At 37.3% G+C, this 14621-nt stretch overlaps 1 protein-coding gene across 2 annotated transcripts in view; it reads right to left on the bottom strand.

Moving 5' to 3' along the window:
* PARD3B (par-3 family cell polarity regulator beta) overlaps nt 1–14621 on the bottom strand; it is a 1077199-nt gene that overhangs the window by 426188 nt on the left and 636390 nt on the right. For both annotated transcript variants that reach the window (XM_054478835.2, XM_063647802.1), the window contains one exon: nt 8259–8374. In XM_054478835.2, coding sequence (XP_054334810.1) covers nt 8259–8374 — 116 coding nt within the window. The remainder of the gene's footprint in view (nt 1–8258; nt 8375–14621) is intronic.

Raw genomic sequence — 14621 nt, 5'->3', positions numbered from 1 at the left:
CCCGCCTTGGCCCCACAAAGTGCTGGGATTACAGGTGTGAGCCACTGCGCCCGGCCCTATAATATGTTTTAATGACATAAACATATTAAAATACTCTAACAAAAAATAAAAAGAACCTGTATCCCTTGTCAAACACTGAAAAATATATGATGGTCTCTTTTTCATAATTTTGGTGAGTTCTGCTTCTCTTTTCAGTCTTCAGGAGCTGTTTTAATTTCTATATTTTTCCTTTCATACCAAACATGCCACAAACCAGAATTCCGTTTTCCGTCACTGTTATCCTTCTCGATTTCAAAACTTGTAAACGTGATGTATCTTCTGATGTGATTATCATTGCTTGATATATCTGCAGTACTGATTAATTTTAAACAGATGTGAGTCTTTCAATATTTGCATGAAAATATTTGAGGAGAGCTCTCCTATGACTCAAGTCATTTCTCTTTCAGGCATAATATCTTTATTCTTTCAACTGTTTTTTTACTAAACATGGTTTCCAGGCCTCTCACCAATATCTGGATTGCATTCTATACTGTCTTTGTAGTTATTAAAATATTGTACCCATAACTGAATATGGAACTGTAAATGTGTTATGACCAGGCCAGAATAAAGTGGAGCTGTTTTCTCCTTTGATCTGAAAACACAGAACTAGCTCTGGGGATGGCCCTGTCAGGCAAGCAGCTAAGAACCAGGGGATTGCTTCAATAGTTACTATCCCCACTCTCCTAAATCCTACACATATACAATTAATCTTTTTTAACCTGACTTTAGGACATAACCTTTATCATTCACTATCCCATCTAAAATACCTTCATGTCCCCTCAGTCATTCTCTCTACCTGAATTTGGCTTTAGGAAAAAACATTTCTATCTGAATCTCTATCATCTGAAATTTTATTATTTATTCACTGTATACATCTTTACCATCTGTTTACATAACGAGAATGAAAACACTGTAAGACTGCAGCCTTTGTCTTATTTACCTGGGATATTGCCTGGCATACAGTAAGTGTCAATAAATCCTTGTTGAATGAATGCATCATTCTTTATTAAATTCTATCTTCTTCAATTCTGGAGAAATCATCTGAATGTTAATTCTGTCAATCTATCACCCAATTCTCTAAGACAGTATTTCCTGAAAATTTGTGAAGAGTGCCTTTTCCTTCTTTACTCTTCTTTGACTTTAAGGAAAAAATCCTGTTTTGTAAAGAAAAATTAACTAAGACTGAAAGAGGTCTGCTTGCTTTGTATAACAGACAGGGAAGTATACAAATATTAAGTTAGATATGTGCCAAATTACATATATCCAATCTTCATCAAATTCTGTTGAGTTTTATTAGAACACAATAAAGATATCGTTTTATGGTATATGTTATTTAATTTTCTCAAAGGTGACAATGAGACATTAATTAGCACATTTCAGGAAGGGACATTTTAATGCTGTGTCTACCTCTGTATGTAATTTGACCCATAAGTCTCAATCAGAAAACAAATGGAAATACCTTTATAAACATCAACATAACCTATATGTAAAACATTTTCCTGACTTAGCAGTTTAGAAATCCCATCAAAAAGGAAAGGAGACACCAGTTATTTCAAGGACTCCATTGAGATTGCTGGTGACCACCACATTTTTTTTTTTTAATTTCACAAACATGGAAATCTTCTGACGATCAGCATTGAGATTACTAGTTGTTTCTGGAATTCGTTATCTTTCTGAAAATTGATCATTTGCTTCCTTGTCTTCCAGTGTGAGGCCTACTCTTCACAATTTCTGATGATCAGGGACAGGCACTTTATAATCACAATCCTTTTAGTGCACAGGGATGTGAATTGTCTAGATTTCCATTGCCTGGCAGCCATGCTTTTTCAGTTTGACCATCATTCTCTCCTATGTAAAAGGATAATAGTAACACAGGAACTGAGTGGCTTTGCTTTCCACCTGACATCTGGTAGGGGTTTAAAACAATGGGCCACCTCGCACACTTTCTTTTTTATGCTTTAAAAATAGCTTGGCTGTCTAACTTTTACTTGGTTTTGCAAGCCTCCTCTCATGCAGCTGTTTACCTCTTCCTGAATATATTCTTTTAGATTTTTACTATGTGTGTGCGTGTGTGTGTGTGTATATATATGTATATGTGTGTGTATGTGTATATACACACAGAGTAAATATGTACATATATGTATATATTTTAATCATTTGCTTTTCTCTTCCTCTTTTCTACACAGCCAAGGTTATCAGTGAGTTCTTGAAGCAGCCACATGAGTGTCTTCAGATGCCTCTTCCCTTTCTTCCTCCCTGAGATAAGTTATCATAATGTCAGAATTTCCTTTTGGAAGTTTTTCCTTATTGAGTTTTTCTTTCCTGTTGGGGTTCTAATCTAGGTACAGGCAGCAAGCACCATTTCTCTCACTTATTTACCACATCCCCAGTGTTTAATGCACTTCCTGGCACACAGCAGGCACTTAATAAACATTTACTTAATGAAAGAACATTCTCTATAATTCCTTTATTTCAACTTACTAGAACTTAGAGTATATAGCTGACTTCATCTTTGTATACTTGTCTATTATACAAATATACACTTTCTTACAATATTACCATTAATTTTTCTTTACAAAACAGGTTCTTTTCTTTAAATCAAAGTTGTATCCAAAACAGTAATACCCAGTTCAGCTTTTAACTATATTCAGAGGTACTACTTATTGGTAGACAATAAAAGAAATCCACAGATATAAGTAAAAATAGTAAAATATATTTTATATATTAATACATACAAACCAGCATCACACTTATTAGAATATACAATTTTATAAAAATTATCCTATGTATTCAGTATTTATTGTCAATAATTCATATAGAAGTACCTCACTATATGAATATAATCTTAAAAAGAAAGTATTAGAGCAGTAGAATGGGGCTTTTTTCATGCTCATCTTTGAGCTGATACTGGAAACGTACTGTCTAAGAGGAATATCTGACATATATAAAAGGTTTCATACTCAAAATGTATCTCAAATATTTACCTTTGTAGATGTGAGAATTCAGTTGGCTTATAAATTACTTCAATTGTGGGTGTCTAAAAACATTTCCTAATTTCAAAAAATTAAGAGCAAGTAACGAACGGAAAAGAAAACTGCTGAATCACAAATCTTGAAAGGAAATCAGCCAACCTATTTATTGTCTTGATTTTAGGGAGAGTTTTTCAAGACACATGCTCTTTCTTAAAAGACTATGAGACATGGAATGTTAACAATCTTCATTGTCAGGAAACTTCCTAAAATTTCGTCTGAATGCCTCGTGCATCACTTTAAGCTCATTTCCTCTCACTGAACAGGACAGCTGGCCAGCATCTTCCATCTGCCCTGCCCTTTGCCTTCTCCGAACTGTTACAGAACACCCTTCTGAAATGGGAGTGGGAGGCCAATGTGAAACAGGAGAGAAAACTCTAAAAACAGTATATTGTGAGAAACAGCATTTTAAACTTAATTCTGAATGGGGCTACAGAGTAGGTCAACAAAGGGGGCCAACAAACTGAAGTGCTATCCCTTGAATAATTCAGACTAATTCTCAAACAGTATTATGGGGTCATAAAACACCAAGCCTGGAAATTAAAGATTTTTATGCCTCATCAAAAAGTCTTTGAATGTAACTTCCTGGCATACTGCCAACAAGGGCAGCTCTTTGGGGGAAAACCCTATACCAAAGGCCAAAGAGGCAGCTGTGTTATTCAGCTCCTGAGAGCTTCCAACTCAACACCCACACAAGCTCAATTATGAACAAATTAAAGGGGTCCAGACTGAACACAGTAATTCTGGTAATTTAAATAAATAGAGAAAAGTCTACAATTAGTAGGAAAAGATTGATTTTCTCCAAAACCCAGAAGTATCCACCCAGTCTCTTAAGTGACACCCTAACCCCTTTGAATTAGCATGACTACATGCAATTATTTAAAAACAAATTTCCTTTTATTTAGCATTTTAATCATTTCTGATCTGACTTAAATGTGACCACATGCATGCCAGTAAAAGTATCCACAAAATCCCAAGGCAAAGTAGCCTCAAAAAGGCTATATATACATTATACTTATAATGTATATATAGGAATTAATGACACTGAGTAAAATTGTAATCAGAGTTGTACACCTACATTTTAGAGCATATAATGTGTTACCCATCTCAAGAAGTGTTTAATATACATATCTGTAGTTAATCAATAAACATTTTTGCAAGTAAAGAGAAAATTTTAGAGTCATTGAAAAAGAATCAAAGATTTAATATTGGGGAATCTATTAATTAACTCACTTTTATTTCACTAATAGAATAAAGAACAAAATCCACATTATCAGCCAGTAAGACCCTTAAAATCACTTACTAAAATTAAACATTCATTCTTGATTAAAAAAATGGTTTAATCAAAAAACTTTTAGGAAGTTAGGAATGCAAAGAAACTTACGTAGCTTGATCAAATGTTTCCATCAGAAGACAATAGCAAACATTATAATTAATGTGCGTGCTCTCTCTCTCTCTCTCGCACACACACACACACACCCCCCCACAGTGGAAGCATTCCTGTTTCATCTTTAAACTCATTTTGATTAGCTGATTGTACAGTCCATGCAGGAGAATGAGTACATATGAAGAACCAAAGTAATTTCACAAATGAAGAAAAATTAAAGGAAGATTATCCTGTAAGTAATCAAAATAAGACATAATAGCAAGATAATTTAAACGGGGTGATGCTGACATGAGATGGACTAATATATCAACAGAATAGCATGTCTAGAAACCCACACATCTATGTATGTATGCAAATTTACTATTCAATGTGACTGAATTTCAAATTAATAGGGAAAGAACGGAGAAGTCAATACATGTTATTAATAGTTTGCTTATTTATGTGAGAAAATTCTTCCATCTCACACCCCATGGATAAAAATATATGATAGATTGCTAAATATTTTTAAAGCCTCTAAAAGTACCAGAAGAAAATGAGATAAACATATAACCCAAAAGTCACAAAAGAAGAAATGATGAAAATATTTGAGAATAAGACTGAAACCTTTTTTATGATAAGAAATATCACAATCAAACTAAAAAGACAAATAATGGGTTGCAAAAAAATAACTGGCATCCCATGTAACAATATTTTATAGATGAAAGAGGACAAAATGAACAAATGGTAACATGGCAAAGGCTATAAATAAACAAACTGCAAAATCTTAAACACAAACGACTCAAAAACCCACCAAAACAACAACAAAAGAACTGTCAATGAAGCCCACATTCCATTAGGGGAAGAGTAAAGTAAGCTGTAAATGAAGATTAATGAATGTAACACTATGCAACTATTATAAAGAAATGATATGTGATGTGGACATGTACATAGATGGGGAAGCAACTAGTGCTTTCTAGGAGCACTTACATTTTAAACTATGTTTGTGTCTGATGAACAGGTAAAAGGGATGGGAATAAGGAGGCTTTATTTTTTCTTAATCGGAATTGTCTGTCTTTGAAAATATAAGTGAAAATAAGTAGATGGAAGCCGCTCACCTTTAAAATGGCTTGAGCAGATGAACAATGACTCATTAACATGGAAGTTAAAATACTAGTTTGGTCTTAGTAGCAAATATGAAACAAAAACAAGGGTACTGATAGGACCCATCAGCCTTTGAAGATTCCTACAGACTTTATAAAGTGAGAAATAGCCAATATAAATTAATTATATAACAAATAGAAGGTTTTTTTTTAAATTTTGAACCATATGAAAATGCTGGTTTTCCAGGTCAAAAATAGACAGCACGAATTGTGTATTCATCCTAAATAGGATACTTATTAAGACGTTTTAAAGAATGTTAAAACATTTTAAAGAATCAAGATCCTGCTAGTATTATTCCTATAAACATAGTCACCTACCTTTTGAGCAAATAAATTAATCTCTTACATTGGCCTAGTGCTATATATGGAAAACGAAACGATATACAATAGTCTATTCCTCTAATGAAACAGAAAAGACACTTCCAAATGTTTACCATTGGGGTATCACCTAAGTGAATTTCATATTGAGAAGGTTAACACATTTGTTAGGCTCCCTGATTGTTCTGGGGAGAAGGGATCAAAATGGTACTAGAATGCTGACTCTCAGGGCCTTCTGAAAGACTGTTGGCTTTAGCCTGGTACTTCTTGGAAAGGACCAAAGTTTGATGATTACTCTAAACTTGTTTTTACAGCATGCTATTGAGTACTTGCGCTGCACGGTGCATTTTAGCCAATGCTTTTAGTTTGGTACTAGGGTCTTGAAGAAAATAGCTCATAACCTGACCAATTTTGTAAAATGAATAAGCCTTACTATTATTGTTGTCATTTATGGCATATGTATAAAATATGCAAAGAATGAACTGCTAACTACATATATTTTGCTAGGACTATTTCAGTTTAGAAGGGAAAACTCAAAAAACAGTTTTTGGTAATAAAAATGTAAACAAAACGGCTGGGTGCAGTGGCTCACGCCTGTAATCCCAGCATTTTGGGAGGCTGAGGTGGGTGGATCACTTGAGGTCAGGAGTTCGAGACCACCCTGGCCAACATGGAGAAACCCCGTCTCTACTAAAAATACAAAAAAAAAAAAAAAAATTAGCCTGGCGTGGTGGCAGACGCCTGTACTCCAAGCTACTTGCGAGGCTGAGGCAGGAGAATCACTTGAAACCAGGAGGCGGAAGTTGCATTGAGCCGAGATTGCACCACTGCACTCCATCCTGGGTGACAGAGCGAGACTCCATCTCAAAATAATAATAATAATAATAAAATTAAAATGTAAACAAAAATACTGATTTTGGACATGTCTTAGGTTTTATTTTTTACAGGTTTCATAATATTTTTTCTCTCTTAATTTAAAATGGGTGCTGTTTTTTCTTTTTAGAACCATAATAGTGGCTGCTTTAATTAAATGAGAAAAACAGAAATATATTTCTCTCCTCAAAAGTAAGAGCAGTTTTGATCCATTCATCTTCTTTACAGAGAAATTGGGAAGACAGAACAGGAAATGTTTATCAAGCACTCTATGAAAATGATCTGCTCTTTAAATTATTAGTAATAACCTATGTCACTGTCACAAATTATTCCTTTGGTTTGTCAAAGGTTCACGCTTGAGAAAATACTCTTTCTGACCAGTGCTCAAGACAGCTTCGTTGTTAAGGTTTCTATCTGTCTCTCACTATAGGCGATTACAGCAAATGCATCCCAGTCATTTAGTTAATTTATACAAAATAGAATCAATTTCTCTCGTTTCATCATGATTGAACATTTTTCTGAACTCCTGTAAATGAGTAACAGATAAGCACTATTTATCAGATTGTTTGGTGGAGCACACACTTTTGATTATTCTATTTTCTCGTTGTTACTAATGAAATATGTAATATGCCTCGAGAAAAAACAATTGCAAAGCTTGGCCTTCAAGCATTCATGAGGCAATGGATATTTTGATGAGAATTTATTGTATCCATACTTTTCTCTAATGGTGTTCTCTCTAAAAGCCCATGGGAGGGCAGTGATGCTCTAGGGTATCTGAGATGTCCCAAGGCTTTCAGAACACAGTTAACAGGGGCCCTTGCTCTGCCCTGGCACCCAGCAGTCACCAAGAAGTTCCCCATGGTGCTCAGAACCTCAGTGAGGTTGTTCAGGCATGGACACAGGGTACCTTGACACCCTCAGTGTGGCACGCCCAAGAGACCCTTTTTCCCTCCAGTGTCACAGAATTTGGGGATGGGCATTTAAAAAGCTGAATCTTCTGCGCTGCTGCCATCCCTATCCATCACACATGGAGAAGAATACAAGGAAGTGAAGCACTAAGGCAAAGGATGCTTTGAACCACATGATTTTCCCAGGCTCTGCAACAGGTATGCCCACACAGAGTGGAAATGCCCTGGCAGAAGCGAGGGTGCAAATGCAAAGGCAGATAGATGAGATGAAGATGTCTCTGGAATTCAGATCCTCCAGAAGGAATCATTTTTGTCATCTATGATGGGAGGATAGTTTATAGATCACTTTGTAAAAATAAATCACTTCTCTTTGTTTCACAAAGTGGATAATTACAATTAAATGTGTGAAGAGATAGGAAGGTGGGATGGACATTATTCCTTCCTCCAGGCTTCTGCAGACCTTGTTCCCCGAGGTTTGAGTTGAAGAAACAAAACCAGGACATTTGAAAAGATAAATGGGCTGAGGCTGGAGAGCTGACCTGGATGTCACCTCACCCTTGCTTACCAAGGTCCATGCTCTTCGAGGCTTTCAAATTAATTGATTCAGGCTGCCTGGCTGGTGTCACAGATCTGAAGTTGACGTGCTGATCTGGAAAATATACTGCTGAATCCACCCCAGAGCTGTGGAAGGAAGCCATATGTTGTATTTAGGTTTAGAATAAAATCTTTTAAAAAATGAGGAAGCAGTTCTCATTTTGAACACAGCCACTCATCACTCTGCACAGCTCCCAACCACATATTTTCAACGAATTCTTAAATCTCAGGTTTCTTTTATAAGATGTAGCAACTCTGTTTTCATGTATTTTGTCACACTGTACAATTTAAATAAAATATTCTCTGGGTAATATCGTGTTTTACTCTTCACTGATTTCTGCTAATTGGGATCCTGCTGTACACTATATAACTTTAAGTGGGTAAAGAGGGCCTGGAAAACACTAGCACTTCAAAAGATGTCACCGGATATTAGCAGAGCCCAAAAGCAGGTTAAGGGATTTCTGTGGACTAAGCTATGCCTATTTTAAAACACAAGTGAAAGGGTTGTATCCTTTAGAGGAAACCATCCTGTTGAATGACTGATGCCTGTAGGAGTTTGGTTTTCTACTTTATTTAGGTCTTTTTTCTAAAACTAATGTTAACACTAAGGAGACAGTCTGCTCATCAAAAGTGCCAAAAGGAAATAATAGGAAAAGCACAGTTGACAATTTAGACACAAGATACATCAAATGCCCATTATAGTTTTCTTAGTACTTGTAGGCAATCTCAAATAACTTTCTTTCTGCTGAATATTTTATTTATTTTGCTTGAGGATAGAGGGTATTACATAAGAGAATTACAGACAATGACTTAGTTCTTGTTTTAGAAATAAATTTATATAATTTTAATAAACTAAATTATAGCCATTTTCTCCCCTTGGCACTCTCACCTGTTTGGAAAGTAAATATGGTGGCTCATCTCATTATAATTGCTATTCTAATCTCAAATATAGTGAAAATCGAAATCATGTATCCTTACAAAATCTAAAGTATTGATGTTGAGTTTTTCAAACAGCTGGAGTTTGATACTATAAACAATAAAACAATAGCAAAAATAACTGTTTTGAATGAAAATCCTTCTAAAATGTACAAGAGAATCTCGACCTGAAATACCAAAATAAGTTTAATCTTTTCTCGAAACTCATCATCCCTCCATATTCAATATTGCTTTCAAGCAATATTAAAATTAGTATGCAGCAATAATAGTATTGCCAAATGAATAAATGAACCTCTCTTTTTATAATGCAGTGGGTAGATTAAGGAAGTACCTGTTTAGCCAGGTTTGGTGGCATGCACCTGTAGTCTCAGTTACTTGGGAGTCTGAGGCTGGAGGATCACTTGAGACTAGGAGTTTGAGGCTGCAGTGAGCTAAGATCGCACCTCTTCCCTCCAGCCTGGGTGACAAAGGTAGACCTCATCTCCTCCACCCTCCCCCAGAAAGGAAGTACCTGTGAACCAGCACAGCACTGTGGTGTGTCTGGCCCACTCTAAATCCTAGCTCCAGTACTTACTAGCTGTGTCAACTCAGAGACTTATTGGACCTCTCTGGGCTTCAATTTCCTTATGTATAAAATGAGTAAAATTACACTCTCTACCTCATAAGGTTGTTGAGAGACTAGAATGAGTGAAGATTTATAAAGTAAGGACATTAGGGTCTGGTACAGAATATGTGCTATAGAAGCAGATAAATTAGGTAAGTTAACAAATAAGCAGATCAATAAATTGTCCTACTTTTGCTTCCCAAAACACTATAAATTTCTGAGTTTTTCCCATTACCTGTGCTTTTTACAGTTTCTTTGACATCTCTGTTTTTGTCAGACTCTCAGCAAGTCTGTGACTAGGAGTACTTTTCTCTTTCTGTTTAGAAGGGTGATGTGGTTTGATGGTTAGGAGAGTGGCCCCTGTAGGAAAATGTCAGGGGGAGTGGCCTCAGTTTCCTCATTCATAAAATGGATAAGAATAGAATTTATGACTCTTTAAAATTTTTGTAAGATATGTAAGTTATGTTACATATTGAGAAAAGTACCTAGCACACAGTAAGAGCTTGATCAACCTGAGCTATTAAGAATCCTTTTCTTTATTTCTGTAGGTTAGTGTGGTCTTCGAATGAGGGCCTAAGGCATTTGCCAATGAAAAGATTTCACGTTTTCATAAAAATTTCTCAAGAAGTTTAAATCCTCTCTTTAGGGTTATGTAGCTTTTTGGTTTTTTTTTTCTATTTCTTTCCTGGTGTCTGGGTACATTCTCAATAAACGAAGCCATTGATATATAAAGTGTATTAGATATGGTATCTAGTAATGACAAAATATGCCAATTGTGAACAAAAATCCTGGACCCACTTAGTGTTATTGACACTAGCCTGGCCTAATAGCAATACTTTCATTTTTTCAGCCCATTTTAAAGAAGAATTCTGAGACACTACTGCAAACATGAGCTTTCCCCTGAGTCTTGGTGTTTGGAAGCACTTGCCTTTAAATGTGTTATTCGACCTTTATTTGCACTTAAGTTTTCCATCCTTTGATCTGTTGTGATGATGTGGGTTTAGTGTCAGAAAGACTCATGGCCTTCATAGAATCAAAAAGTTTAAGAGCCAGAAGGGATTAAAGGTCACCTCATCTCTCAGATAAGACCCTGAGGCTCAAAGAGGAGAGTTGGCGTTCCAAGGTCACACAGCTGGCCAGGGGCAAAGCTGGGACCAGAGCCAGAAGCTCTGGCTGAAATGGTGGCCAGCCTGGGACACAGGTTGTTGCTGATCTCGAATCCGCAAAAATCAAGGCTTTCACTTTTAGTGAAGACTTGCTCACCTTTTATTATGTGGCTTACATTTTAGGTTTGCTTTTCGTTTCAATAGAATGGTGTACATCATGCAATAATAGAAAAACTAAATCCTCAATCAAAGCAGTGAAAGCCTCCAGGGAGGAGGTGTAGGACCCTCATTAAAACATAGATCAGATTGCATTTAAAGTGCTCTGCTCAAGGCAGACTGAGAATCTACCCAACCGAACAATGTGTTGGTGAACCTGACTCATTGTCTTAGTTTATCCTCTTAAGCCAAGTGTTAATTCACAAATTAGGAATAAGAGCTCAAATTTTCCCAGACTCTTAGGTAGCAATGATCGCAATCCCCATTTAAAAAGTAAGGTGGCAATGACACTCCATGCAGTAACATCAAGCTAGGATCTGTCTAATAAAGTGAACTTTTATACAAATGTTGGCATATAATCAAGAAGGATCAAAGAAATAAAAGGCTGCACTGTACATATGAATGTAACAAATGCTCTTATGTACACATCTGATCATAATGAGATATCTACATATCTATCTATATACACACACATATATGTTACCATCATTTTGATCGTGACCAAGTGTACACTTCGAAAACGTTTCATAAAAGGGCCCCCTTTGCTGCAGTACAAAATGGAAATAAGGCAAAATAAGGCTGGTATCAGATTGATGGATATTAAGGAGGCAAGTGAGTGTAATATAAGTCATAGGATTAGAGCCAACGTGGGCATATAGAGCACCAGAATAATGAGTGAGTACCGTATTGAGTTAGTTCATGTGAAAATATTTTAGACATGTTAAGTTAGACTAGTAAAATGGTTTGTAACTTTATGCTACCTCTCTCGAGTGTTTGGATTAAGAGGGTGACACAACGATTAACTATAAAATACGACATTTTAATTTTGAAGGGAGTTAGCATGTGCTCATGGCCGAGTGGGCTGCAGTGAAGGCTGTTGGAAGCTGGAAGTTGACAGCAGGCCAAAGACATGTCTTAGATAAAGGCCGTGTTTTCAGCATGAACAACCAGAGAATCTACCAAATAGAAACGATACTCAACGTCAAATTATGCTGCCTAATGAATAAGTAAGGGTAGCATGAAACATATGCCAGTGTTTGACTATGGTGACAAACCGGGAATGTAAAAGATGTATAAGAGCCAACAATGAATGTTCAAGAACTGTCTGAGGTGAAAAGGTGGGGGATGAAGATTTTGAGGGGCAAGACAAAAACCATGATGTCTGAAGTCTCAGGTGTCCACAGATGGACTTCAACAATAGGCTTCTATGAGAGAGAGTAGTTTCAGGTATGTGCGTGAAGAAACAGACAGAGAGAGAGAGAGAAAGAGAATATGAACATGTGGGGAATAGCCCAATGTTGTCTAAACTGTTAATAATATTCGATATATTCTGTCTGCTGCCGATTTACCTTCAGCTCTGCCTGAGATCAAACAGTAAGTTTATTTCCTTTATATTTATTTCTTAGACCCACATATTATAAACTTTTCTGTGATAATCATTGCATAATAGTAAAAACAGGTTGAGCAATTTCCTGATTTCATTTTGTACAGGCATTAAGTTTGATCAAATTTGTTTTTCTTTCCTCACGCCATAGCAGTTTTCTCTTTTACAAGATTAGCCTCACCCCTCCAACATCCTTTTTTCCTTTGAGAGGGCTTTTACTTTTTTTTTTTTTTGAAAGGCAGAAGGCAGGAGAGCCTTTCTTGCTCAATCCTCCTGGCTCCCTTCCAGTCCTTCCTCCATCCCAAGTTTCACACATCCAACCCCTGCTGCTGCTGGTCACCTAGGCAACACAGCAGCTGGCAGGATGGTGCAGGTCACACGATCCTAGGAGGGGAGAGTTTCAAGGCTTAAGACTTGTTCCTTCTATTTTTAAAGTATCTCTGCCCTTTCTTCTCCACCCATGCTTCTGATCCCTCCATCCAGGCCCTGCTCTTCTCTTGCTAGTCCCAAGTCGGAGCAGCCTCCTTGTTTATGGTGGCTTCTGCCATTCCCTCCATCCTCCATCACTGAAACTGCTCTGCCTGATAGTGTCATCTCCAGGCTCAAAGTGCTTCAATGCTTCCCCACTGCTCTCTGGAGAAGCATGGCACCCATGGAGCAGGGCAGACAATGCCCTTCCCATTGATTCTTCCCTGAGATACCACAAGCTTTAGCCACACTGAACACACTCTGCATTCTTCTCTCCCATCACCTGGTTTCCTTAACCTAAATTGCCCTTCCCGCCACTTCTCTGTCTAGAGAGCTTTCTTCCGTTTTCCAAGAAACTGCTTACACTACTCTCCTGTGAAAACTTACTTGACAACTCCAGGCAAAGTTAATGGCTTCTTCCTCTAGGCTCCCATTGCATTTTGTATCTAATGCTTAGCTGGCTGCATCCTAATTATCTGTGTGTCTGTCTCTTTAAGAGGACGCTGCATTTCTTGCAGGCAGGGATGCTTTCCAATCCATTTGAGTTGTTTCTATAGTGTCTGGCTCAGAGCTCCAGAAATACTTTTGAATGGATGAGTAAGTGAATGAATGACTTAATAACCAAATACTGCAGAGTGGAAAAGAAGAATGAAGTCTAAGACAATGTCATACTTTTGACTGAAAGGAGATTACTGTCGATGATTAAGAGAGAAGTTCTAATAAAGAAGTGAGAACAGAGGCCTAAAACAGGGGACTAGGAAGGAAGACAGCGAAAAGAAGATGGAAGTTACTAGTTCATACCATGTAATGAAGATTTACAGCAGCGAGGACCAATATAAACTTTTTTCTCTCCCCAATTCACAAAGGAATGGCTTTGCAGAAAAGGGAAGGAAAGAAATCCGTGGAGACTTTGAAGCCAAAAAGACAGTTGCTAAATCCCAGGTGATCTCTGAACCACCTCTCTCCCTTGAAGGTTTCTCATCTGAGTGCTTCTCTCTAGCCTCCCCTGCACAGATGCTCAGTACCTCTGACTGCAATTGCCCTAAAAGGTATCCAAAGAATCCTGGCTTCCAGGGGATATCAAACCTCTTCCATTCACCCAATCCATGTTATACACACAAAAAAACCACAGGTTTCATTCTGTGTATTACCTGCGAAAACCCTGCATTAAGACTGACTATCTACCAAACGAAGTCTGCATACCTTATTCTTGCACTCTGGGCTTTATCATCTGGCTGATCAGCCCCACCTTGTACAAATCAATTTACTCTCCCGTCTCTATGCTGTTTCTTCTGCTGCCCTTCCCTCCCGAAATGCCCTTTCTTCCTGGGCTCATCTCATGTCCACCTGCTATTCATGAGTTAGGGTTCGGCTCAAATGACACTTTTACCACAGCATTTTCCCTGATTCCTTTATCTGGAGGCATTCTCCTCTGCCTCAGATGCTCAGAGCATTTTATCTACACCTTCTGGTAAATATCACTTGGAACCCTTGTGTTCCAGTCGTCCCATGAGTCTACCTGTCAGCCTACCAGCTTCCTGAAGACAGGGTTTATATCTGATTCAGCTTTGCACCATCCCAAACATTTTGCACATATATACAGGATAAACAGTAAGGTAG

Source organism: Pongo pygmaeus, chromosome 11 (genome assembly GCF_028885625.2).
Source record: "Pongo pygmaeus isolate AG05252 chromosome 11, NHGRI_mPonPyg2-v2.0_pri, whole genome shotgun sequence".
Classification (NCBI taxonomy): domain Eukaryota; kingdom Metazoa; phylum Chordata; class Mammalia; order Primates; family Hominidae; genus Pongo; species Pongo pygmaeus.
This window is presented reverse-complemented; position numbering and strand designations above follow the sequence as displayed.